This window comes from Pistacia vera, unplaced genomic scaffold (assembly GCF_008641045.1).
Source record: "Pistacia vera cultivar Batoury unplaced genomic scaffold, PisVer_v2 Contig539, whole genome shotgun sequence".
Taxonomy (NCBI): domain Eukaryota; kingdom Viridiplantae; phylum Streptophyta; class Magnoliopsida; order Sapindales; family Anacardiaceae; genus Pistacia; species Pistacia vera.
Genome location: NW_022196378.1, coordinates 1,402,958 through 1,430,115, shown reverse-complemented (window position 1 = coordinate 1,430,115; position 27,158 = coordinate 1,402,958). Strand labels below are relative to the sequence as shown.

At 37.7% G+C, this 27,158-nt stretch overlaps 2 protein-coding genes across 3 annotated transcripts; one reads left to right on the top strand and one right to left on the bottom strand.

The window, feature by feature from the left end:
• Positions 1–2,686: 2,686 nt before the first annotated feature.
• LOC116107508 (monodehydroascorbate reductase) lies at positions 2,687–6,517 on the top strand. Its single transcript, XM_031393779.1, has 10 exons — positions 2,687–2,846; positions 3,438–3,509; positions 4,040–4,091; positions 4,255–4,335; positions 4,755–4,873; positions 4,968–5,187; positions 5,306–5,424; positions 5,508–5,633; positions 5,761–5,901; positions 6,046–6,517. Exons 1-10 carry the CDS (start codon positions 2,796–2,798, stop codon positions 6,367–6,369), a joined length of 1,305 nt encoding a protein of 434 aa, XP_031249639.1. The 5' UTR covers positions 2,687–2,795; the 3' UTR covers positions 6,370–6,517.
• A 1,377-nt stretch (positions 6,518–7,894) lies between these two features.
• On the bottom strand, positions 7,895–9,725 carry LOC116107498 (60S acidic ribosomal protein P2-1-like). Of its 2 annotated transcripts, none has more exons than XM_031393765.1 (4): positions 9,618–9,725; positions 9,418–9,523; positions 8,531–8,757; positions 7,895–8,183 (listed from the first exon to the last, which is right to left on the bottom strand). In XM_031393765.1, exons 2-4 carry the CDS (start codon positions 9,503–9,505, stop codon positions 8,157–8,159), a joined length of 342 nt encoding a protein of 113 aa, XP_031249625.1. In that variant the 5' UTR covers positions 9,506–9,523; positions 9,618–9,725; the 3' UTR covers positions 7,895–8,156. The 2 variants fall into 2 exon arrangements, with proteins under 2 accessions (XP_031249625.1, XP_031249626.1); XM_031393766.1 differs by having other exon boundaries at positions 9,418–9,520; positions 9,618–9,705.
• Between the last annotated feature and the right edge of the window lie 17,433 nt (positions 9,726–27,158).

Genomic DNA, 27,158 nt, shown 5'->3' with positions numbered 1-27,158 from the left:
TTAATTAAATTTCTACAACATGGGCCTTATTTATTTATTTTTATTTTTTTGGACATTATTTTGAATTAGGTATTTTATAAAACATATACACTGTGTTTGGGTGTAACTGTAAGTTTATAAAAACTTAATTTTAGGGGGGTATTGTTTTGAAAATTTTGGGGGTGGCCAATGCTGGCTCCGCCATTGATGAGGCGTGTTTCATACTTCTCAAGCTTGGCGAATGGTAACATGTGTGATTTGTGTTGCAACGCCATGTCGAGTAAAAATGAATTGGACTTTTTATTTATTTATATGATTGTATTGTATAATAATAATATTTCAGATAATTGAAAACCAATGAATCAAAAAAAATCTGATTCGGGTTTTAGATATACAAACTGATTTGACATAATTCATTCATTCACATGTCAATTATTTTATTTATCGAACATATCTTAAGTTGACTTTATATATATTTTTATCAATTCATTTTATGACACATCAGTTTGTATGAAAGAGTTTATATATTTACATTATTTTTTTTTCATATGCTAACATTTTTTTCACTTTTAAGTCTATAATTTTTTTATCTTGTTCAAATTTTCAATCTAACATTTTAAATTAAGTAGGTATTATATTTTTTTTTAAGTTTATAAACTTAAAACATTGTTTAAATGGTATCACATAAAAATTATCTAAATAATATTACATTCAACATCAACTAGACATATATGTTAAAATATAAATTTTTATTGGTAAAAACAAACAAGTTAACACTAAAAATAGAAGGCAAACATATTATTCATTATATATTTTTTAGATTTTATACTAAATTATTTCTATTCAATTTTCAAATAAAAAGTAAATGCCATCNAAAAAAAAAAAAAACCCATAAAAATCCTAATTTCTTAAAGGTAATCTAAATTAAAAACCATTTAGAATAGAATTCCTAAGTTAATAATGGATTTGTCCTACATCACAACCATATTTTATTAAGTTTGTAAAAAAAATATTTGCTTTACAATTTTTTTACATGTAATGAGTTTAATTAAATTTCTATAACATGGGCCTTATTTATTTATTTTTATTTTTTTGGACATTATTTTGAATTAGGTATTTTATAAAACATATACACTGTGTTTGGGTGTAACTGTAAGTTTATAAAAAACTTAATTTTAGGGGGGAATTGTTTTGAACATTTTGGGGGTGGCCAGTGCTGGCTGGGCCATTGATGAGGCGTGTTTCATACTTCTCAGGCTTGGCGAATGGTAACATGTGTGATTTGTGTTGCAACGCTACGTTGAGTAAAAATGGATTGGACTTTTTATTTATTTATATGATTGTATTGTATAATAATAATACTTAGATAATTGAAAACCAATGAATCAAAAAAAATCTGATTCGGGTTTTAGATATACAAACTGATTTGACATAATTCATTCATTCACATGTCAATTATTTTGTTTATAGAACATATCTTAAATTGACTTTATATATATTTTTATTAATTCATTTTATGATACATCAGTTTGTATGAAAGAGTTTATATATTTACATTATTTTTTTTTCATATGCTAACATTTTTTTCACTTTTAAGTCTATAATTTTTTTATCATGTTCAAATTTTCAATCTAACATTTTAAATTAATTAGGTATTATATTTGTTTTTAAGTTTATAAACTTAAAACATTGTTTAAATGGTATCACATAAAAATTATCTAAATAATATTACATTCAACATCAACTAGACATATATGTTAAAATATAAATTTTTATTGGTAAAAACAAACAAGTTAACACTAAAAATAGAAGGCAAACATATTATTCATTATATATTTTTTAGATTTTATACTAAATTATTTCTATTCAATTTTCAAATAAAAAGTAAATGCCATCTTAGTTCTTAACTTTTTAGCTATTTAAGGTATTATATTTTTTTTATCAAACAAATAAAGTTAAATGGGGGAAAAGTAAAATTTCCTCGTTAAAAAATAACTCAAACTTATCCTATCCTATTTTTTAAAAATAGATTTTAGTATTCATAAATAAGGTGGACATGCATAGAAGATACGAAACTGAATTAAGCTGCAAATATAAATTTGTTATAAATAACAGATGGATGTAGCTTCCTTTCATAAAATATTAGTTGAAACGACGGATGTGATCATTGCCATAAGCGATGACGTCAGCACTAATAAGCTTTACATTGATATAAAATAAAAAATGCGACAGTCAAAGTCTAGGATTCCGTTTATACTACTCGTAATAGAAAAGAATAATAAGAAGAAAGAAGACTTTGAACATGTTCGTGTTTTCAGACATTATTCATTTAAGTTTAAATTTAAATTTAAACTCAATAAATATAATTCTAGACATTTTCGAAATGAAGCAAAATAACTAAACAGATTCCATTCCAATTCTTTAAAAATATTAGTTAAGAAATTAAAGGACCTTTTAATCTCAAATTTTTATTTTCCAAATTTAATGTATTAAAATATTTACAACACACCATCAAAAATCTCATAGATGGTTCTGGAAATGAAAACAATGACCGGTAGTAAATGAAAAAAAAAAAAAAAATTCTTCCGTTAACGTTGTCGTGGCCAATGCACAGTCAGCAAAGATGGACGGCAATTAATCCGCCACGTGGCTTATAATTGGTTTCCTTTTAATGTACAAAATTAAGGAGAAGGGCGTGCCAAGTCGCCCTATGTATATTCTGACCAATTCCACACCTCATCGTCATCGCCTAACTATAAAAAGTTTACAAATACAGAAATTCACAGAACTGAAGAGAGCTTTTTATCGATCCATCCATGGCGGAACAGCAATTCAAGTACGTGATCCTCGGTGGTGGTGTCGCCGCGGTGAGTGCTTAATCGCTTGTCTCTTTTCAAATCAGCGTTTATTGTTATTCTATTTACTTCATGAACTTTCCATTTTTGAATTTGATGTACTATCTGTGTAATCTCGATTTGTTTGGCTTTTAATTCTGAATTTAACCTGACACCAGTGCACCGATTCATGAAATTTCCAGATCTGCATATTTTTACTAGAATCGCTATAAATTAGGCTTGGTTTGCTACTGACTGCTAGTGTCGTTGACTAAACGGTAGTAACAATTGCGTTTTGATTGTTGTTAGAGTGTTTTCGTTGATGTTTTTGTCTATTAATTGGCTTGATTAAGCCTTTTAAATTACTTAATTTTGTGACAATTGAACATCAGAAAAAAAATAATAATAAAATAAAAAAACACAATTATGTTTCTATTTTGGAAGCTGTGTGAATTTGGTTTATCTACGGTTCTTAATTGTATGTTAATTTTCTATTAATTGGCTGAGATTGTGGAATTAGATTATGAAAATGCATGCATTGGCAAGGTTCTGTTTGTGAGTTTCTTTTATTTGATTAATGCTACTTGTTTTGTTTACCTGAATTTATGGTCTTTGAAATTGCAGGGATATGCGGCTAGGGAGTTCGCTAAGCAGGGTGTTAAGCCAGGAGAGCTGGCAATTATCTCCAAAGAAGCAGTATGCTTGATACTCTTGAGTTTGTACTTGGGTGAAATATGATTGAAATCAGTTCTGATATATGCCAGATGTTATAATTTGCTTAATTTTACAAATTTTCTTATAAGAGAGTTATTGCAATGCTTGGCAGTTTTGTTTTACAAATGATTTTAGTCGTGACAAAATTGATAAAGATTTTTGAATTTGCATATTGACATTGAACACGTTAATATTTAAAATCTTCGTAGTTAAGTTTTGGGCTTGGTGATTTGAAAGTAGATTAGATTGATATGTTAAATCATATCAATGAGTAAGCCTTAGTACTCCTTTTTTGGTCTTTCACGGGTTATGATGTTTTCTTTAATTTAATGAAGTTTGGGCTATCTTAAAGTTTATGAATGGCAATATAGTTCGGGCTGCTTCATGCTCATAGTTTTCTCTGAGTGCAGTTTCAAAATTAAACAGTATAGGATATTTTTTCACAATAACATTGATTGTATTTTCCTTTTTCGGTTGAATTTATACTGATTGATGCTTTCTTTCTCTCATAGGTGGCTCCTTATGAGCGTCCTGCACTTAGCAAGGCATATCTTTTCCCTGAGGGTAGGTTTATATTACTTCTGTATATTTATTACTAAGGAACTGGACTTTGATTGAATTGGATGCTGCTGCACCTTCAGCTTTGACTCACAATTCTATGGAGCTTAAACTTGGTTCATATGCCATCTTTTGTAATACCTGACAGCAAATTCCTCTTTTCTTTCAGGAACTGCTAGACTTCCCAGTTTCCATGTCTGTGTTGGAAGTGGAGGAGAGAGACTGCTTCCTGAGTGGTACAAAGAAAAAGGTGATACCTGTTTTTCTAACTATTATTTGCTCCTTATCTAATTTATGTTCGAGGGAGTTTCAACTTTTTATTAAATAAAATGCTGAGGCTGAAAGGAGTTACAACTTTTAAATGAGTGGTTGATGAAGAATATTTTTTTTAATTACTTCCCCTAAACCTCCCAAACTTAAACCCAAACCTCCCAACTTTGTGAAATGGATAAAATCCTAAGGTCTTTTCTATAACTTTAAATAGTCATACCGATTAAACTCTCTTTTTAAAAAAAAAAAAAAATAACCAAGCTATCATCCAGATTGCTCATTAAGTATTTAACTGTTCTCTCTATTCTGTTTTTTTTTTTTTTTTTTTTTTTTTTTTTTTTTGTAATTTCGGTTTGGTAATCCCTCTGTAACATGCTTCTCATGGTCTAATGCTTGCAGGAATCGAATTGATCCTTAGCACAGAATTAGTCAAAGTGGATCTGTCTTCCAAGACTCTTGTTAGTGCAGCTGGGAAAATTTTCAAGTATCAAATTTTAATCATTGCAACTGGTTCCACAGTAAGCACAATAGCTTGAACATCTTTCAGATAAAGCATTTCCCTCAGTCTTCTAGGAACACTGAAATATGAGCTTCCATTTTTTTTTTTTCCAGGTTATAAGGTTGTCAGATTTTGGTGTGCAAGGAGCCGATGTAAAAAATATCTTTTACTTGAGAGAAATTGATGATGCTGATAAGCTGGTTGAAGCAATTAAAACAAAGAAGAATGGAAAGGCCGTGATTGTTGGAGGAGGATACATTGGCCTTGAGCTTAGTGCAGCGCTACGAATCAACAATATTGATGTTAGCATGGTTTATCCTGAACCATGGTGCAGTAAGTGAAGATTTACCATCTCTGACTATTTTCAGTGTTGCTTAAATTTGAACATATAATTTTCAAAATCAGTTTATGTTTAATATATTGTTGGTTATTAACACTGACCTTGTTGTAGTGCCTCGCCTCTTCACTGCTGGTATTGCTGCTTTCTATGAGGGTTATTATGCTAATAAGGGAGTCAAAATTATCAAGGGAACAGTTGCAGTTGGATTTACGGCTGACTCTAATGGAGAGGTAAACAATCAATCTCGTGCATAACTGATGTTGTATTAATGCTATTATTATGGGCTGAAATTCATTATATATATATTATTCAGGTGAAAGAAGTGAAACTAAAGGATGGCAGGGTTCTGGAAGCTGACATTGTTGTTGTTGGTGTTGGAGGTAGACCACTCACATCATTAGTTAAGGGGCAGCTTGAAGAGGAGAAAGGCGGAATTAAGGTTAGTGACTACATACAACCATTGGATTTTTACATTGTTTAGTAACGTAGCTTAACATCTTAATTAAAGTCTCATTTTAACATTCGTGATGCATTATTTTTCTTCTGACATGACACTCTAATTGCAGACTGATGCATTCTTCAAGACAAGTGTTCCTGATGTTTATGCTGTGGGAGATGTTGCTACTTTCCCATTGAAATTATACAATGAGATTAGAAGAGTTGAACATGTTGACCATGCCCGCAAATCAGCCGAGCAGGCTGTAAAGGTATGTAGAATTACATCACTGGAGCTACAAGATATGCTGAACCTCTGTTGATTATGCGTTCATTGTCTCATATAATAATTCTAGCTTCCTTTAATGTAGCATTGTGAAGTCTTGAATATAATGTAATGGATTGGTATTTTTCAGGCCATCAAAGCAAGTGAGGAAGGGAAAACAATTGATGAATATGACTATCTTCCATACTTCTATTCTCGTGCCTTTGATCTCTCGTGGCAGTTCTACGGTGACAATGTCGGTGACACAGTGCTATTTGGGGACAGTGATCCAGCATCGCCAACCCATAAGTTCGGAACATACTGGATCAAAGATGGGAAAGTTGTTGGAGCTTTCCTTGAGAGTGGCACTCCAGAAGAAAACAAGGCTATTGCCAAAGTTGCAAGGGCGCAGCCTCCAGTTGATAATTTGGATGTGCTGTCAAAGGAGGGTATTGCCTTTGCCAGCAAGATCTGAGAATATTATAGAGAGTGACTATATTTTATGCGTCTGTGTTTAAAAGCATTTGTAATTGTTTGTTGTTTCTGTTTAAGATAGATTGTGGTATTTGCTTTGCTTTTAACTTTTTCGTGCTTTTAATTGCCAAAGTTACTTTTAAGGTTGACATCTTTTTTTTTTTTTTTTTTTGGGGGGGGGGGGTGGTGGGGGGGGCTGGCGCTAGCGGTATTCATTTTTATATTCTTATTTGCATCAAAGATGATTTTCTTTTGGTCAGAGAAGTTCGCTATTGAAGTTTTTTTAAGACTAAAGAGAATAAAGATGACACAGCAGAACTCACTTAATCTCATCAATGTTTTAAAAACCAATTCGGAGTTAAAGTCGCAAATTGGCTGGGTCTTGGGTGAACTAGTTTAATTGGCGGGTTAAATCAGTGATGTCAACATAAAAAAAATCAAATTTTATTTTCTGTGCATGTTAGCATTGTTATTGTCTCAGGCGCATGTTAGCACATCTTTTTTCCCCCTTTTTTTTGACTTTTTTCACCCAAAATCACACCCGTCACCATCATTGGAACTAACGGGCTCTCCTCTTCAAAACCATACTTTTTAACCCCTCCTCGCTGATCATCGGTCACGACAACCACATCAATCGGTAGTCCTTTGCCGAATTATGACCGTTTTAAGCGACAACAACTCTAACCATCATCACCCTTACACTGACCACCTACTCCCCTACAAAACCCCCAAGGTTCCCAAGTCATTCCACTCACCAATCGTCGACAATCAAAAGCTAGGGTTTCACCATTTTTTGACCAAATTTCGACAATTCTAATGACTAAAACTTAATCAGACAACACCTCCCGACTCATCGTGATCCACCCTTCAAAACCCCCTAACCCCGATTCTTGTTTGACAATCGAACACCGAAAGTCGCCATGATTTGGAATTGGGATTCACCCAGTTTTTCCCCCAAAACTAGTTGGACCGATGGGTTGTTACAGTAACCCTGATCCAACCCCGGGTCAATACCAGGTGAATTCACACCCCCGGTATTAAGGCCAACCCTACCCAGCTCAATAGCCTGTTCTCAGTCGAATTGGTTCAATCGACCGAGCCGGATTCTAAAACATTTGATTCTCATAATGAAGTGAGAAACCAGTCTGTTCTTTGTCTCTCAATTTAATGGTGCCAATGGTACAACAAATAACACCATTGAAGTAAAAACCAATTTTCTGTCCACAGAAAGGCCTAAAAATTACTCAAGAACACTTTAATTATACTACATTTTGCAAATACGTTCAACGAACAACAATTCTGCTTTCTAGCATCAATGCAATTTTACCGACACCTTAACTTCTGAATATTTCTTTTAATAATTTGCACTCAAAAACCATAGTGTTTGGTGCCTTCAATAGGCATTCATGATTATGAAATTATTACATTATTGATGTATATGAAGACATCAAGCCTGTGAAATTGACTGTAAATTATCTGCATTTTAAATGTTTCAATTCAAGCAGAATATGCAATCAATGCAACTATATTTCTGAATAAAAATTATAATGCACTCTCAAGTCTCAAGAATGACCAACAATAGAAGAAAAGGCTCATGTAACTCAGAACAGATCAAATTCCAACATATTATCAAATTGGAAATCAGACTTTTAACTTGCTAAAAGTTTCATCTACCAAATGTATAAACTAAGAACTACATGAATCTCAAAAACAAAACTTCAACGTCCAATTAGAAGCTCCAAATTGAGGAGAAAAATGATTCGCAAAGGGTAATAATTAAAGAACTCTCTAGTCAAAAAGACTGAAGCCCATATCCTGCAACAATAAAAAGAGATAATTAGATAATGCGAAAATAAAACCTAAAGTAAGGTCAAATATATGGTGTATAAACATAAAATGCCTGGCATGTGTATTATCTGCTACATATGAAAGATGAAACTCAGCTAGACAGGCAGGTATTGAACATGCTATCCCCTTTAATTTTCTTATGATTAGGTAAAAACCAGCTAAAAGATTTGCATTTTGCAATATCCTCATCATGGCAATGGTACATAAAAGAACTGTCAAAACAGTGATGCAAGTCACATAAACCATGCGTAAATTAGAACTGAATGGCATGAAATTAGAGCATCAATTAAAAATAAGTGCTCAGCAAATCTCACATCATCTGACTCCTCTTTCTCCTCCACTTTCTCCTCTTTCTTTGACTCAGCAGCAGCTGGAGCAGCACCACCACCACCAGCAGATGCAGCCACTGCAACTGCAGCACCACCACCAGAAGGCACTGACGTCAATTTCTCCCGCCCAGAAGCAATAAGCTCAGTTATATCTTTACCCTTGACTTCCGACAAAAGAAGTTCTATTCTATCATCGTCACATTCAGCTCCAACTATACAGTAGCATAACAAAATTTCAATTCTTTAGCAATAATTGAACAATAAACTCCTATAAATGGAATAGAAAATCTAAAAAAAAGAACATGTCAAAATCAAAATAACATGAATAACCACTTTATAATAATTATCAAAAACAAAACACCCAATCAAAATAAAGAAAGTTAAAGTCAAGAAAAGCAAAATTCAAAATCCAACCTATCAGTCAGCATCTATTATCATCAGTAATCAAACCGGAAACTCTCTAAGTAGTATCTAGTATCGGGAGGGGTGTATCACAACATATATTCACCCATCCAATCAAATTCCACCACTTGCAAAATTAAGTAACATGGTAGCAATTAGGTGAATTACATTGTGGGAAAAACTAATAAAATTTACAGTCCAGAAAAAAAAAATCCTTAAATAGGCGGAACGGACTAAAAAAAATCGATAAATAACTTTCGGTATACCATCACCAGAGACATTTAATTCAACATTCAACCTCAACAATATCTTTAGATCAAGTTTCTTGAACTAGCTAAGCATTTTAAGGGTTCTATATTGAACAAAATTGATGTCATACACGTGCGAAATCGAAGACAACAAAATACCCAAACAAAAAGAACTAATAAAAGCAAACATTAAACTTAAATTAAGTAAAGAAAAGAAGGTACCAGAGCCAAGGATATCCTTGATATCATCAGCGGAAGGGGTTTCTTTGCCTCCCAAAACAGCCAGCAAATAAGCTGCAATCACCTTCATTTTGCTTCTCAACTACTTCTATAAATACAAGCAACATTACCGGATTCAATGCATTACCAACAAAAATAGCAGAACATAATAAAATTGATGTATAGATAAAGAGAGTGAGTACCTGAAAGGCTCTGGATCCGCAGCTATGCAAGAAGAAGAAGAACACAAACGACAGAAGGAGAAAGTGAGGGAAATATGTACATCTATATATACATGTACAAATCTAGGGTTTTAGCTGGTTTTAATGTGTAACCCATTTTGGGCTCGATATGCCCATGTCCTCGGGCCGGCCCAAACATGAAATTATTAAACAAAATAATACTCTTTTATATTATAAATTTATATTCTAAAATATTAACTCCTTGTCTTGGTAACTATTTTAACTCTTTACGTCAATAATCAATAATTACTATTATATTAGAATTTTTTAGTATTGATAATCCAAAAAGTCCAATTTTAACGTAAATTTCTTTTTTATAATATCTCTAATGGTATTGAAATATGTTAGAGTAATACAACACTCACAACCCTGATATGATAGCTTACAATTGATTATTTCACAAATGAGTCTCACTTACCTATTTGCAAGCTACCAAGTCAAAATTGTGAGAGAAAATTTATACGAAAATGTTGTAAATGTAAAATTTTGAATATGTTAAGTCGACATTAAATGTAATTTTAACAATGATGTAATATCAGTACAAAATGATCAATTACATGCTTTGCTTACTCATACCATTAAGAATATTTAAGAGATTCTAACACAAAGTAGTTATAAATTAATTAACCTAAGAAGAATGGAACCAAGCAAACTTGAGAACAAAGAACTAATAGATTTGTATTAAGATGACTTACATATACCTTTCTTCCTCATATGTCATTCACTTTAATTTCATGATGTTTTTATACATTCTGTGACGTGTTTATTAAACAATTCCATGCTTTTATTTCTCTTTTGAAATACACGAACACTTTAATAATTTGTTTCATCAACCAAGATGTTTATATTTTATTCTTCTTTCACTTTTAGCCATTGGGGTTAACTATATTTATTGATAGGGTCTTTTGTTTGAGTCGTAAAAAAGGTACTACTTTAGTATATTGGACTTATAGAATGTTTCGTGATCATGAGGATTAGGCAATTTTCATGCATGAGATTGATATTGCTAGTGTTTTGTGCATGTTCTGTTTGATAGCTCTTTGGGGAAGAAATTTTGTGTCTTAAAACCCTTATACGTCTTTGGGCATGTGTTTCAAGATTTAAAAGAAATACGCAGAACCCGTACTTTCTGTCAAAATAGTCACAGAGACCGTTGAAGCAATTTCCTACATCTGACGAGTTTTCAAAGAAAATCAAGCTCTTTTCACTTAACTATTTCAATGTATATCGGCTTAAAATCAAACATTTTACAACTGATTTAACAAACATTTTCGTGACTTGGCTCCTACACCAAAATCTTTTTCAAATTTGCCGCTTCATCGGGCCGTCATAAAGATTCAATAATCGTGGCTGCCATAGATAGGTTTGGTGTAAGTGTAACGAATACTTTATAGAAACAACACTTGCCAGTTAAATTAATAACGAAATTTAATGCAAATATATAAATATAATAACTCTACTCCAAATTTATTTATTAAATAAGCAAAAGTGACGTTTAACCAAATGTCACTGATAATATTAAATTTAAATTAACATTATTTAATGATCAAAAGAAAAGTTTTCTATAAGATATTTAACGGAAATTGGAAACTTAAATAATGATAATTTGTAAGGTCTTTTAAATTTGATGTTTTCGTTTCTGGCTTTTGTCGTTGTTTACCTTTTTTAATTATCATAGTTTAATTTAATTTTAAGTTAAAAATAAAAGGATATAAACAGAGCAGAAGTAGATAGATAAGAATGTGGATGCATGCATGTAAATATCTCTATCTATCGAATTCTTAAACTAAATCGGATTAAAATAATAAATACATATTATAGGACATTAATCTACATCAGTTTGCTAACCTATTCCATATTTTTAATTTCAGTATATATTGAGACTGACAGTAGGAAGAAACTATCGTTAAATAATTATACAGTATATGTTTGTATAATTAATTAGGGATACGCTACCATCGTACCCTAAATCTATGATTCCTTGGCAGCATTTGTGTTGGAATTCAATGTCTTAACATTTCATTAATTCATCTCAATTATTGAAAAATCAAATCAAATACGTTTTGAAATTAAGATAGCATTATAATACTGTGAAAGAGAATCACGTGGGAATTGGGATTATATAAAATGAAATGATATCCACTGATCTCAAGGAAGGAGAAGAGAAAAAGTTGGAAATATATATATATATATATGCTATTTTATTTTTATATTGAGATCACATCACATGTCTTTTGAAACAGCAAACTTCCACTCTTACCTATCACCCCTGCCCATCAAAATCAAACACAAAGAGAACGTTGTGGCTCCGGGAGATAACTTTATATCATCATATATATACAAGGGGGAACGACTTACACATACCCAAAGTTTGCTATAAAAACAAAGTGATACCCAAAAAGTTTAGAAATGATAAACACCCACTTTCCATCATGTTTTATTAGGAATTTCCATCTGCTAAAAGACAAAAATAGTGAAAAGACTTGAATACCCACCGATCTCCATTCCCAATGCATGCCAGTAAGGGCTAGTGCCACTGTTTATCATCGAATTTCGTAGAAAAATACTAAATGCGATCAAAAAATCGATCAATGACGCAAGAGGGTTGAGCAAACGGGCTTGGGTGAGAATGGAATAATTATACTGTCTTTTAGTAGACAAAAATCCCTAACAGAATATGACAGAAAGTATTTGTTTATCATTTTCAAACCTTTTGGGTATCAATCTGTCTTTATGCCAAACTTGGGCTAGGTGGAAGTCGTTCGGCCTATATATAAACTATATAATATTAAAGGAACAATGTAATATGTGCATCAATACTGAATAATCTCAAACCTCGAATTTGTATCCCAGTTTTTAAAGGGCACTGTTGATGCTCGATTTTGTCACCAACTACTCGCACGTGTGAAATGCTAGAAAGGTATAGAAGTCACACGTAATATGAAAAGATCGAATTAAATAAAATGTGAAGAGCAATATTTAAAGTGGTTCGGATGCTCAAAAGCGAATCATACGTCCACTGCTATTGTATTAATAAGAGAGAGAGGTCAGGTCGCATTCAGCGAGCTGAGTTACAGTTTAGAGAGAGAGAGCTATTTCAGCGTAAAATTAGCTAATCCCCCCAAATGAGAGAGAAGTTCTCTATTTATAGTAGGAGAGTTCAAGGTAATGATTATAAAAGTTGCAAGTGGGTAGGTGCCGTGCAAATCCTTTCTTTACGTCCTATTGGTCACCTGCCTAAGGGATTTCCTCGACTAAAGCAGGGTTTTGACACGTGGGCGATCTCCAACCGCTGGCTGGACTGGCACTTATCTGCTGTATTGACAGGAGCCATACCACTTGCGCTAGGCGCAACGTGGCCACACCTGGACGGCACAAAACCTCTCTAAGCTCTAACCATCCTTTACTGATGAGACTCCACGTCAGCCCTACCTTTTCAGGCATAACAGAAGTCCCTCAGTTTTTAAGGTTTAAGGATCGAACCTTGGTAATTGCATAATTAAGCCATGATTTGACATGTCCAAATGACACCTGGTCGAGCCAACCTGGCTACAAGGAGGTCGTAGAACATTTTTCTACGAATGACCTGGGATGGTATTCTTCCACAAAGTCGGCGACCTAGATTAGACCCTACTCAGTATCATATCGATGTGCCTCTCATCTTAATCGAGGTCAACGACTTGATTATATTTAGCATATTTCTGCTGGAGGCAAGGAATCACAGATCTCCGCAATAGACATGCGATGAAGAGTGTTCTATTTTAATAACCTCTTCAGATGTTTATCCGTTGCGCTTGACAGCTAATCCATTAATGAAGTGTCCTTTATTCTGACAAACATGTCATGTGCGCAATAAATGTCAGCCATGCGCATTAAATGCAAGTCATGCTGAAACAACATTCCTTATGAGGGTATTAAATGCGGATGAGAGCGCATTTAATGTGGATGAGAGAATTGAGCCGTCGCTTGATTATTTCAACCGAGAGACGCGACGATTGATTTTCTTGAAGCGTGGCGGTTATTCTTTCTCGCTGATTGATGACACGTGGTCACGATCAACAGCCAGAAACGTATTCTGTCCAAACATTGCTCAGCTTCGGAAATTCCAATCGTCGTTTCTTCCACTATAAGACCCCAAGTTCTCTTTAAGCAATGTCATAACACTTACATTTTCATAAAAAAGCAAGGAGCTCTCACGAGACCAGACTTTCAATTTTTTAAGTTGGTGTGCATTTTCTGTTTACAGCAAGAAGTTCGACCCCACAACCAAAAGAAAAAGGTAAGGAAGGTCCTTCCATTGCTTTTCTTTTTTCTATTTCGAGTGTAGGTAAACAGTCGATAATGGCGGGTTTATGTAAGGAATAGGTTTTTAGGATGCAAACCATTGGGGGTGGTCCCCAAGGGTTTTTAGGGTTGTCCTTCCACGTCGTCGTACAAAATTTTGTACGAAGACTGAGTAATCTCCACGTGTCCCCCTCTTTCAGACCATAGATGACATGAACCCTACAACGACCGAATCGGATGAGGGGACAAGCTCGCAAGCGCAGGATGCCCCAGTGGGTCCTATGCAAGAGATTCTGTCAGTAGCTATCCAAGATGAAATACAGGAGGCAGTAGACCAATACGCAATCAGCGTGGACGTCTACCGGTACCGGAGGCCTATAGCTCGGAATATGCCAGAGGGAATGACTGCGATCTTCGAAGCTATATTCAAGTGCGGAGCACTGATTCCCTTCCATCCCTTTATTAGGTCGATCCTCGATCACTTCGGGGTCGCACCTTTACAACTGACGCCTAACGCGTATATGATAGCCGTGGTTATGTATATCGCGTGCGCCGAGTACGACATCGGCCAACTGATTGTGCTAGAGCTCGCTTGCTCGTACTATTTAAAGAAGAGCAAGGACAAAGATTCTTACTATCTCTCGAGGTGAACCATGATTGAGAGAGGCATTCACAATTACCCCAGCAACGTCGGGGTATACAAGACCAGGTTTTTCTTTTTTCATTATCATGGCATCTACCACTTTAGGGAGTCGAGTAAATTTTTCCTTTTACTATACTTGGTGAATTTTTCTTTTCCATTTAGCTTTGCTTTCTAACAATCTCTTGTCTCTGCGCAGGAACAAGTCGACCAGGCTGACAGATCTTTCTGACCTCAGCCGAATAGTTTCATTCAGTACCCTGCCAGATTACTGTCACAACATGAAGTGACTCGTGACAACTACGAACTTGAGGAAGTACGGCTTCTTCAGCCTTGAAGCGACCTTGGAACCGCTACCTCATAAGTATCCACAGTCTTTTCATATTTTACTTTTGCATGTAGCGAACCTTTTATTAACAGTACCTATATGTAGCGAACATGCCACCAGAGTGCCGAAATTGTTGAGAGAGAGAGCGTTCGGTTTTCCCTGGGTCGACGCCATGGGACCAGTCGAGACGGGCCCCAGCGACATCCCTATCGAAGGAACGCAGGTGGGGATGTTGCCACCCACCGAACAACCAATCGAAACTGTTCAGCCCGCGGCTGCTTGCTCAAAGCAAAAAACCATGGGCCAAAAGGCCAAGAAAAGAAAGGTGCTACAGGCTGAAGAGTTAGCGTCCAAGTCGGAGGGCTTGGGGGTGTAGCCTGAAAGGTCGCAGCCTTATCAAGCTCTTCGTGTAGGAGAAAGCTCGAGGCACACGACCGGGGTTACAATTCTCCAGAGAACAGGTCGCCGCTCCCAGGAGGAGAGAAGGCAAAGGGCCGGTTAGCGAGGTCCCTCCGGTTGCAGGAGCTGAGACCCCAATGCTGGATTCCATGGGTCACCTTCCGAAGCACCTACAACTGGTGGTGTTCACCCTTTTGGAGTGCTAGCTTGCCAAAGTTTTTGAAGAGCTTGTGGCCTCCAACCTTGTGGACCTGATGATCAGGGCAGTCCAACTGCAAAGCCGGGTAAAACGGTTTATCGTCGTCGAGGACTTTCTAATACTTACTTTTTTGCAAGGAGACGGTCTAATACTTGCTTATTTCTTGTGTAGTCTTTGCTCGCCCTACACCTGGCCCAACAAAAGACCCAACTGTAAATTGCTGGGGGACTCTTCGAGCTGAAGGAAGATAGTGCGTAGCTGAAGTAGGATTTGACAGTTGCGAAAGAAGAGTTGAACCTGAACATCGTCCAGATAAATAAATACATGTCGGAGAGGAACTCTGCTTTCCACATGGTGGAATTCCAGAAGACCGAACTGGAGAAGAGCGGAGAGGAGCTCAAACAACTTCAAAAGACGGTGGCCAGGCTCACCAGAGAGGCTGGCGAGAAAGAGGCGGAGCTACGAGCGAACTCTGAGCCGGCCTTGCGGGCAGAGGAAGAGAGAGCTCGGTTATAGGAGACTTCCTAGAAGCAGAAGAAATTTCTTGAAGTGGACCTAGAAATGTACCAATAGAGGGTCGCTTCTTTAACTGAAGAGATGAAGCGACAAAAGTTGGAGATCGAGAGAAAGGCTGTTGACTGGTCGATCCAGTCAATTTATGCCCTTAGGCCAAAGAACCCAACTATGGACCTTACTAACGTCCCGAACGATTACCAGAGGATCCTTGCCTCTATGGCGCAAGCCGATAATGAGGCAGATCAAGTACTTTATCCGGAAGACGATCATCTAGAGGAGTATGTTCCGAGGGACCCAGCAGCTGACCAGGAGGTCAGCGACCAGCCTGGAGATACCGAGGTCACACCGGAAGGGCCTAGGGACGAAGACCAATGATCGCTTCTGCCTCTACTTTTCCCACAACTTTGCTTAACTGTCTTTGCATAATCCCCTGTACTAAATGATTTATGAATGAAATTGATCGCTTTTAAAATTATTTGTGAGCACTTATGATGTTTCGCAGTTTATAAACATTACACATGCAAACAGGAGGACGCACTCTAACTATTTGTGATATTAAATTATTTGTGAGTACTTATAATTTTTCGCACTTCACAAACATTATATATGCAAACATAAAGATAAAGAACAATGCAAGTAACAAAATCATATTTATATAAGATGAATTTGACTTAACAGCGATCTTAATTATAAAAGCTTCACAAGGGAATCTTTACAAGGAAAGAACGAGTTTGGAATTACTGATAATAAGGGCGAAGATGCTCAGCATTCCAAGGTCGCGATACTTCGGAACCGTTGAGCCTTTTGAGGTGATAAGTCACCGGGCGTATCACCTTAGCGATGCGGTAGGGGCCTTCCTAGTTTGGTCCCAATACTCCTACACTCGGTTCCTTTGTACCGAGAAGAAATTCTTTCAGAACCAGGTCACCGACCTGAAAGTCTCTTCTCCTAACTTTAGAGTCGAATAATCTCTTCGCACGCTGCTGGTAGGCTGCTATCCTTAACCGAGCTTCACCGCGATGTTCTTCAACTAAGTCCAGACTTGCACGCAAAAGTGCTTCATTGCCTATTTCATTGAACAAGTCTCTCCGAAGTGAACTAGTCCCCACTTCCATTGGGACCATTGCCTCATAGCCATATGCTAGCGAGAAGGGTGTTTCTGAAGTACAGGTTCTAGAAGTTGTCTTATATGCCCATAGGACTTCTGAGAGGTCGTCGACTCAATTTCCCTTGGCAGCACCAAGCGTAGCTTTCAAAGTATGCTTGATGGTCTTATTGACAGCTTCAACCTAGCCATTGGCTTGCGGTCTTGTGACTGAGGGGAACTTTTATGGATCCCTAGCTCATTGCAAAACTGCTTGAATTCCTCGTTGTCGAACTGCTTTCCATTATCAGAGATTAGTGTATGAGGAATTCCGTAGTGGCACACTATATTTCTGAAGATAAAGTCCTTAAGTTTCTTGGCAGTGATCGCGGCCAATGGCTCAGCTTCGGCCCACTTGATGAAATAATCCACCACGACCACAACATACTTGACTTCTCCGTTTCCAACTGGCATGGGTCTGATAAGATCAATCCCCTACATGGAGAATGGCTAGGGGCTGGTCATAGTTATCAGGTAGTGGATAGGAGCTCGCAGTATGTTCGCGAACCGTTGACACTTGTCACACTTTTTTACAAAGTTGAAGGTATCTTCATGAAGTAGGGGCCAGTAGTACCCTTGACGTACAATTTTGTTGGCGAGGGATCGTGCGGCAGTGTGATTACCACAGAGATCATGCGGCTGTGTGATTACCACAGATCCCTTCATGTATCTCCCTTATGATATAGTCTGCTTCCTCATCGGTTACACATCAGAAGAGAGAGGTGTTAAACCCTCGTTTTTATAACTGACCTCCTATGAGTGTGTAATGAGCAGCTCTGGTCCGCAGGGTCCTTGCCTTAATTTTATCATTGGGCAAGGTACCATCTCGAAGATACTGAATAATTGGGGTCATCCAAGAAACTGATCCTATTGTAACCATAGTCTGTTCGTGCGAGTTGATACTAAGGATCTCCATGTACCAAACAGGAATACTCTCTAGGGTATCTACGTTCAACAATGAGGCTATTTTTGCCAAGGCATCCACGACAAAATTATTGTCTCTAGAAATCTGCACGATCGTGAAGTGCTTGAAAGACTCGAGTGCGGCCCTAGCTTTCTTCAGATAACTGATCATGTTTTCTTCCTTGGCTTGATACTCTCCCAAAATCTGATTAACAACCAATATGGAATCGCTATGAATACTGATTACGGTTGAACCCATTTCTTTTACCAACCGCAGACCAGCGAGTAGACTTGGCAAAATGGGTCCAGACCCGCGGGTCGGCCCATACCCGGGTAAAAAATATAGGGTACCAGTCCAATATATTGAACCCTTTTTTTGGACCCATACCCGACCCGGCCCGTATAACTGACGGGTTAAATGGGTGAACCCGCGGGCACCCACGGGTACCCGTTTTTGCAAATCTAAAATGAATCCCTAACCCCTAATTTTATCACACCTCTCATCTCTCACTCTCAGTAACTCTATCGCGGCCGCATCTCAACTCTCAGACTCTCAGAAACTCAATTCTCTCCCACCTCTCAATCTCTCATCAGTCAACTGAGTACCTCCCTCTTTAGTCTTTGCCATCTTCTTCGTACCTCAAGTTCAACTCCCTGTCTCCCTGTTTGATTAATCGTCAGTTCGTCACTCGTCAGTCATCCAGTCCGTTATTCCCATTCCTAGTACCACAGTCGTCGGTCGCCGTCACTCATCCTCGTCGGCTAGAGCTGCCATCTCATGCACTGGGCTACGCTTAATATTTTTTCAACAGACGGGCAATAATAATAAGTGTTGAGTTTAGCCAGGTGCATGGTGTGGGAGCAACTCCTTCCACTTACTTCGTCCGCATATTAGACTGAAGGGAGCTCCTGGATATAGCATTTGCATCAACCACATCCTTCTTTAAACAAAACTTAGTTACTTTTATTTAGCTCTGCTTGTTTCCTCTAATTTGTGCATGTCCCTTCATCATGTTCTAGTTTCAGTTTCAGAAACTTTCCAGTTTGCTTGAGTTTTTTGTTATTATTGGTTGCACCGTATGCTAATTTCATTTTATTTTAATTTACTTCTTTATATTTCAGGTGTTGGGTCCGAAGTTAGCTGGAGTGGAGTTCACGGAGCAGCTTCTTTGTCTCTCCTCTTCTCTTCACTTTTGTTTCTTTTTTTTTTTTTTTTTTTTTTTGGAATTTTTTTTTTTTAATAGGCATACAGCTATCCAGTTAGAAGTGTCGTACTGTTGTAGTTGCTTTTTAAAAATAAAAAATAAAAAAATTCAATGGAGCATCTTTGTTTGTAGTAGTCCATTTTATCAATTGATAATACTAAGATAAAATAATAATAAGAAGAAAAACGTAATGAAACTTTTCTAGTTGCCAAGGAAGTCAACTTCGAAAGTTAAATCTCTTTCTTTAGGTTCTACCATTACAGTCTCCATTTTTAAGAAACATAAGGATTATGTTTTTGTTTAATTGTGCTTTCTAGCACTAAAATTTGGAGAGAGAAAAAAGGCGTCCACGCGCGGGTCCACCCGTACCCATATAGGGTAGGGCATGGGTCCAAAATGTTGGACCCGTATAAGGACCCACACCTGTTTGACCAGCACCTGTTTGACCCGACCCGTACTCGGCCCACCCACCCGTTTTGCCAGGTCTACCAGCGAGTAGTGCTTCATACTCAGCCTCGTTATTGGTAGCTTTGAATCCAAACAGGAGAATACCGTGGATGCGAGTCCCTTTGGGACTAAGGAGGAGAAGGTTTGCCCTGACCCTCTTCCTGTTCGAGGATCCATCGACATAAAGGTTTCAGGTCAATAGATTCTGAATAGTTTCTCGGGTGACTCCGCTGGACTGTTGCTCGGATTCCTGGATCGGTTGGTATGAAAACTCCGAAATGAAATCGGCAACAGCCTTCCCTTTAATGGTTGCTCTCGGTCTATACTGTAGATTAAACTGACTTAGTTCTATCACCCACTTGAGCAACTTACCCGACACCTCTGGCTTCTGAAAGACTTGCTTAAGCGGGTAGTTAGTTAATACATGGATAGTGTGGGCATGAAAATAAGGTCGCAACTTCCTAGAGGCAATCAGCAAGGCATAAGCTAATTGTTCCATTTCTGGATACCGCATCTCTGCGTCCAGCAAATGCTTGCTCGCGTATTATATTGGTCATTGGACTTTGTTTTCTTCCCGAATCAGAGTTGCACTGACTGCATGCTGAGAGACGGATAGATACTGGAGAAAAATTTCTTGAGGGAGTGGCTTGGACAGGAGAGGGGGCTTTCCGAGGTACTCTTTTAAGCTGTGGAAAGCATGTTCACAGTCCGAAGTCCATTCAAACTTCTTGTTGGCCCTAAGTCTATTGAAAAATGGCAAGCAACGATCTGTTGCTCTCGATATGAGGCGACTGAGAGCTGCTATTCGCCCGTTAAGACTTTGAACCTGTTTTCGGTTAGTCAGGCTGCTCATATCAAAGAGAGCTTGGATCTTTTCGGAGTTGATTTCTATTCCCCTCTGATTAACCATATACCCTAGGAATTTTCCCGAGGATATCCTGAATGAACATTTGAGAGGATTGAGCTTCATTCTGGACCTCCGGAGCATACCAAACATCTCAACGAGATGTGCTATGTGATCTAAAGCGACATGCGATTTGACCAGCATGTCATCAACATAAACCTCTATCCATTTTTCGATCTGCTCGGAAAACATTCGGTTAACCAACCATTGGTAAGTCGCCCTAGCGTTTTTCAAGCCGAAGGGCATAACTTTATAACAATACAGCCCCCGATCCGTAACTAAAGAAGTATGCTCTTTATCTGGTGCGTACATCAGAATCTTATTGTATCCCGAGTAGGCGTCCATAAAACTTAGCAGCTCGTGCCCGGAGGTGACATCGACAAGCTGGTCATTCTCGGCAATGGGAAGTTGTCCTTTGGACATGCTTTATTGAGGTCAGTAAAGTCAACATAGGTTCGCCATTTGTCGTTGGGCTTCTTTACTAAGACCGGGTTGGCAACCTAACTTGGGTAGAGTGCCTCCCGGATGAACCCGTTTGAGAGGAGGTTATTTACCTCAACTTTCAAACGGTATACTGCTCGGAGTCCATTGCTCTCCTTTTTTGGCGAACCGACCTAACCTCACTATCAATATTCAAGGCATGGCATATAACATTCGGGCTGATCCCGACCATGTCAGCATGATTCCATGTGAATACATTGACATTTTTCCTGAGGAAGCTTGTCAGGTTGTTGGCGAGCTGAGGGCTGAGATTACTCTCGATCCTCAATACTTGGGTTGGCTCGCTTTGATCGACCGATACCTCAGATAGGTCCTCGACTGGCCTGCTATGGAGGCATTCCTAGACGCGAGGATCTATATCATCCTCAACCGAGCCAGGCTATGGTTCGATCCTGCTGATCGCCATTATCTGCTCGGGGATACCAACTGGCAACCTCTTTCCCTTGCATGCCATCTGTACTGCCCTTACATAGCAATCGCGAGATGCGCGTTGAGATCCACTTTCTTCCCCTATCCTCATCGGGGTGAGGAACTTCATTTTCAAATGGTATATCGAGGTGACTGTTTTGAAGTTTCGTAGTAAAGGTCGCCCCAATATGCCATTGAAAGTGGACGGACAATCTACCACCAGAAACTCAGTCATCTTGGTCATCTCGTTGGTTTCTCCCAACATGATCGGGAGTGAGATCGTCCCCTTGGGGATCAAATGTTCCTCGGTGAAACAGTATAGAGGGATAGAGGCAGGCTTCAGATTTGCCTCGTCCAGTTTCATCTTCTCGAAGTCTTGCTAGAACAAGATATTCACGGCTCTTCCATTGTCCACCAACATCCTGTGGACTTCGCACCGACCTATTTCAGGCGTGATGACGAGAGCATCATCGTGGGCATGATGCAATCGCACCGCATATTTTTTGGAGAAGTTGATTTCCTCCTCTCTACGAACCTTGGCGGGTCGCGGTTTCATGCTCATGACACTTACGGGGTCATGATGGGCTTCCTGAGCATACCTTTCCTGGGCACCTCGAGAATTCCCCACGAGGTGCGGTCCTCCAAAGACTATCCCCACACTGTAGAGGCCTTTATGACCACGACACTTCTTTCCTAGTTCCTCATGATTTTTCTCCCGAATGGGAGCTGAGTCATCGACAAATTCTTTGAAGTGCCCCTGTTTAATGAGGTCCTCAATTGCCTGTTTGAGGGCTCGGCACTCATCGGTGTGGTGCCTATTATCCCGATGATAACGGTAGTACTTTTTATTATTTCTAACTGAGGGGGGACTCTTCATGGGCTTGGACTCTCCGAGCAAGCCAGCCTCCTCTGATTTATCTAGAATAGCCGATACCGAGGCATTCAAATGAGTATATTGACTCTTGTCGTCTTGTCCCGATCGCGACGAGGAATTGTGGCATAAGATTTCTTGGGCTCGTGTCGCTGCTTGTTTTCTTTTTGCTGATCATCATTAGCCCATCTACGATCAGCCCTCCTATCTTCTCCCCGATTGGGAGCACTGCCTGAAGGACCGGGGTCGTGGCGTTTGAGAGCGACCATTAAACTTTCAATGTGGAGATACTTTTCAGTAAGGTTGTAGAAGCAAGTGAGGGAAATATCATCCTCAGATTGCAGTTCCTTCCACAACTCTGTATACGGGCAAACTCTCGCTATGATGAGAGTCTGAATAGACTCTTCGGGAGTGTGAGCCACTTTGTGGATCTCCCTGTGGAACTTGTCTATATAAGATTGGAAGGGTTCACCCCTCTCCTACCGTATATTGCTCAGGTAGCTTAGCGACATCGAGAACTTCCTGTTTGCCTGGAAGTGCCTCAGAAACGTCGAGCTCATGTGATGCCATGAGCCGACCAATCTTGCTGGAAGCGACCTGAACCAGCGTTTGGCATGGGCGGTAAGGGTTACTGTCAAGCAATGACATTTTGCCAAGTTAAAGACTTGGTGGAGTTCCATGAGGTCGTTGAACTCATATAAATGATCTTGCAGATCGAAATTCCCATCGAATGCTCGCATGTCGGGCATTCCGAATCTCGATGGGAGAAAGGCAGCCTACACTGTTGGATAAAAGGGAGACGCCTCTACGACCTACCTTTGCTCATAATGCTGAGCCTTAAGCTGATCCAAAGCTCATTGTAGTTCTTCAATCTGAGGTAGCGGAGCTACCTGGGGATCACTCTCCATAACGTTGGCTCGACCCTCACGGTTGCGGTTGAGGAAAAATCGTAAGTCGGACTCTTCCTCATCTCGGCAATGAGCCTTGGCCAATCTCGACACACACTGGCTGGAGCCGTGTGATGGCATTGAGCGATTCGGGGAGTCTTCCCAACCTCCGCGGTGGTACGAACTGACCCGCGGACGATGGGGATCTCCTGCACGATGACGATCAAAATCATCATTCTGGCGATATGGGGAATTTTCCCGTCTTGCACCTTTGTGGGAGTGCCCGTGTGACGTGGCGTGGGACGGCTCATGCTGCGACATATCGTCGAGTCATAATGCCATGGGTAATCTACCCGAGGCGCGATCGGTGTTCACGTGACCTGCAGGTGTTTTTGGCGGTAGCACCACCTCATTAGTTTCAGGTGGCATAACCCGATCCAATCAGTCCAGCCTTCAACTGGCTGTTTGAAGAGTATTATTGAACCTCTCCAAGTAGCTTATGACGGCTAGGTCAGGCTGTGAGCTTGAAGGAATATCCCCCATGATATTCTGCTGGACTGGTGGCACTTCGGGAGAAGTGTCCTGTACTTGGGGGATTGCTTCATTACCATGACTGGTTCGCTCAGATTCGAAGCCGTGAGTCATTTGCTGTTATGGGATTGATTAGTCAGAGATTTCTCTAATAAAGAGTAGGTACTAAATCAGTCCCTCCTTCTAACGCCAAACTGTTGATGCTCGATTTTGTCACCAACTACTCGCACGTGTGAAATGCTAGAAAGGTTTAGAAGTCACACGTGATATGAAAAGATCGAATTAAATAACAGGTGAAGAGCAATATTTAAAGTGGTTCGGATGCTCAAAAGCGAATCCTACATCCATTGCTATTGTATTAATAAGAGAGAAAGAGGTCAGGTCGCGTTCAACGAGCTGAGTTACAGTTTAGAGAAAGAATACAAGAGAGAGAGAGAAAGAGCGCTATTTCAGCGTAAAATTAGCTAATCCCCCCAAATGAGAGAGAAGTTCTCCATTTATAGTAGGAGGGTTCAAAGTAATGATTATAAAAGCTGCAAGTGGGTATGTGTCGTGCAAATCCTTTCTTTGCGTCCCATTGGTCACCTGCCCGAGAGATTTTCTCGACTATAGCAGAGCTTTGACACTTGGGCGATCTCCAGCCGCTGGCTGGACTGGCACTCACCTGCTGTACTGACAGGAGTCATACCACTTACATTAGGCGCGACGTGGCCGCACCTGGACGGCATAAAACCTCTCTGAGCTCTAACCATCCTTTACTGACAAGACTCCATGTCAGCCCTACCTTTTCAAGCATAACAGGCTCGAAAGTAAATGCTACAGTATTTTATATGTTATTATGAGAATATGGTTTGAATTTAAAAATATGTTTGGTAAATTTTTGGAAACATTTTCTGAAACTATATAAATTAGTTTTTTCCCCTACATTTGTTAATTTAGCTAAACACCTCTTATAACAAAAGTTTTAAAATTAACAAAAACACCCTCACCCACCCATTAAATGTCGGTAGCTAGCCATCACCACCGAACGGTGGCCAGAAGTCGTCGGAACGGTCAGATCTTGGCCGTCGTTTGGCTGTCAACGATGGCCACATCATATATAAAAAATTTATTTTATGTACAAAAATTTATATAGGTAATTTATATATTGAAATATTCTCATATATAAACAATTTATAGTAACCTTAATTTCTAAAATGTCAAGATTTTATTTAAAGAACTGAATTAGGCATAAAATCACATAATTTAATTGTCCTTAATAAAAAATACAATTTAAAAATAATTTGAATATGCTAGACTACGAGGTCTAACACCATCTAGCAGAGTTTAACTAGACTGTTAAATCATACAGTTAAATGATAGACTCGATCTAGATTATTGAGTCTAACATAGTCTAGCGTCATTTATATTAACAAATAAGAATATATCATTTGTTGTTTCACTAAAGGTATAAATTTTATTGCTCGATTTATACTTTAAATAAATCCAGTAAATTTTGGGAAAGTATGATTATTGAGTTGGTTATGTATGTCCAAATCCCTTATGTATTTAACACTATTATATTTTTTAATATAGTCGTAACTCATAATTATTTAATTTAAATTCTAATTTTTAACTTTAACATAGTTTTTTTATCATTTATTTGATTTTATCTAATAGTTAAGATTCTTTTTTTAAAGAAAAAGTGACATACATTGTTGTCAATGCGTAGGTATTATAATTATAAATAACACTACACTTATGAACAATGTAAGTACGAAGTGATCTGACAAACTATATGGCTACGGATTAAAGAAGATTATATAATAATTGAATTTTGTGTTAAGTTATTTAATTATTATTTTTCATATAATTTTAGGGGTGAAGAAAAAATTGTTTATAGACGAAATAAGGAATAAGATACAATCAGACTTACAGAGAAATCTAAACCAATATTTATGATAAAAAAAAAAAAAAAGAACCTGCATTGAAAAGAAATTACATGGAGTCAACTAAAATTTGACATTATATTATAATAATTCATTTTTTTTAATAAGTTCACATTACAAATTAAATCATTTATGTATTTAGAGCCCATTATTCAATAATTTACGAAGAATAATTTTACATCTTAATGACGATGTTAATTACTATTAGTGTTATTGACACAATAATAATAGGAAAATCAATTAACTGATTAATAATCAAATTGTTATATTCATAGAAATCCATTAAAACCGTTAGATTCATCAAACTAATTAATTATACATGGGATAATACATAATCTAGATAAAATTCATTTATTTTAATTAAATATTTTTGAAAATTTGGATAATATATTGTAAGCGCTAAATAATAATTAGTTTTTTAATAGATAATATTATATGTACAAACTTTTGTTGAATGGAGTTGTTTGGCAAGATCTAACGAACCGGTACAACTTATGTATTTGATATTTGAAATTAACAGGTGGGGGACAAAAAAAAGGAAGAAGAAAATGCTACCAAATTGGCAGATATAATTGACATGAAGAACGAATATCACAATAAAATATTGGTTAGGTAATATCATCAAATCAAGCAACATGTTTTTATTAAGTTATGTTATGTTTCTTGGAAACTATTTTGTATTTAATTTTTTTAAGAATACCAACTATGGAAAAATGCAAAAATAATATAATTGAAGGTAAATAGTCAATGATATGGTTGTCATATTTGACAGCGACATAACATAAAATTACATAAATGGTTTAATTCTAAATAATACAATGAAATGTTTGGTAAGAAAATTGCAATGTATTAAAATAATACAATTTATTCTACATTAAATAATGCTTACTAACACCATGACATAAGTTAATGTAATTTTACTTAACATTAATTTTAAATGAGTAAACGACATGATCCCACCCAAGGCTTAGCGAGTTCCTATCCTGGTTTTGTAAATTCTAGATTTTCACCCTTAAATAAACACGTTAACAAATTTTAGGCTAAAATACGGGTGCAAACGGGCTATCACCATACTGCCCTTGACCACTAAATTATTTTTGACCTCCCAAATTAGTAGAATTAAAAAAACAACTTTGTTACTTTCAAATTTATTTAAGTAACACCCTCTTCCTCAACCTTCACATCTCCCAATCTCCAACCACCCAGCCATTGCCGCCACCCAGCCACTGTCACCATCTAACCATATTAATAAAATTTCAGGAAAATCCTATACATCTCAAATTCATTCACCAACACCCTCTTCAATCCAAACCTACCCAACCCTCTAAATTTTCTTTCAATCCAAACAAACTTCATCACCAACAATCCCAACAACACATCACCAACAATCCCAACAAATTTCGACTA

What these genes read in the sequence shown, in the direction of transcription:
- LOC116107508 (XM_031393779.1), top strand. Translation starts at nt 2,796, where the DNA reads ATGGCGGAACAGCAATTCAAGTACGTGATCCTCGGTGGTGGTGTCGCC. An exon ending in TTATCCTGAACCATGGTGCA is followed by an intron (nt 5,188 to 5,305) that starts GTAAGTGAAGAT and finishes ACCTTGTTGTAG; the next exon opens with TGCCTCGCCTCTTCACTGCT. An exon ending in AGGAGAAAGGCGGAATTAAG is followed by an intron (nt 5,634 to 5,760) that starts GTTAGTGACTAC and finishes CTCTAATTGCAG; the next exon opens with ACTGATGCATTCTTCAAGAC.
- LOC116107498 (XM_031393765.1), bottom strand. Translation starts at nt 9,505, where the DNA reads ATGAAGGTGATTGCAGCTTATTTGCTGGCTGTTTTGGGAGGCAAAGAA. An exon ending in CAAGGATATCCTTGGCTCTG is followed by an intron (nt 8,758 to 9,417) that starts GTACCTTCTTTT and finishes GCTACTGTATAG; the next exon opens with TTGGAGCTGAATGTGACGAT. An exon ending in AGAAAGAGGAGTCAGATGAT is followed by an intron (nt 8,184 to 8,530) that starts GTGAGATTTGCT and finishes TTATTGTTGCAG; the next exon opens with GATATGGGCTTCAGTCTTTT.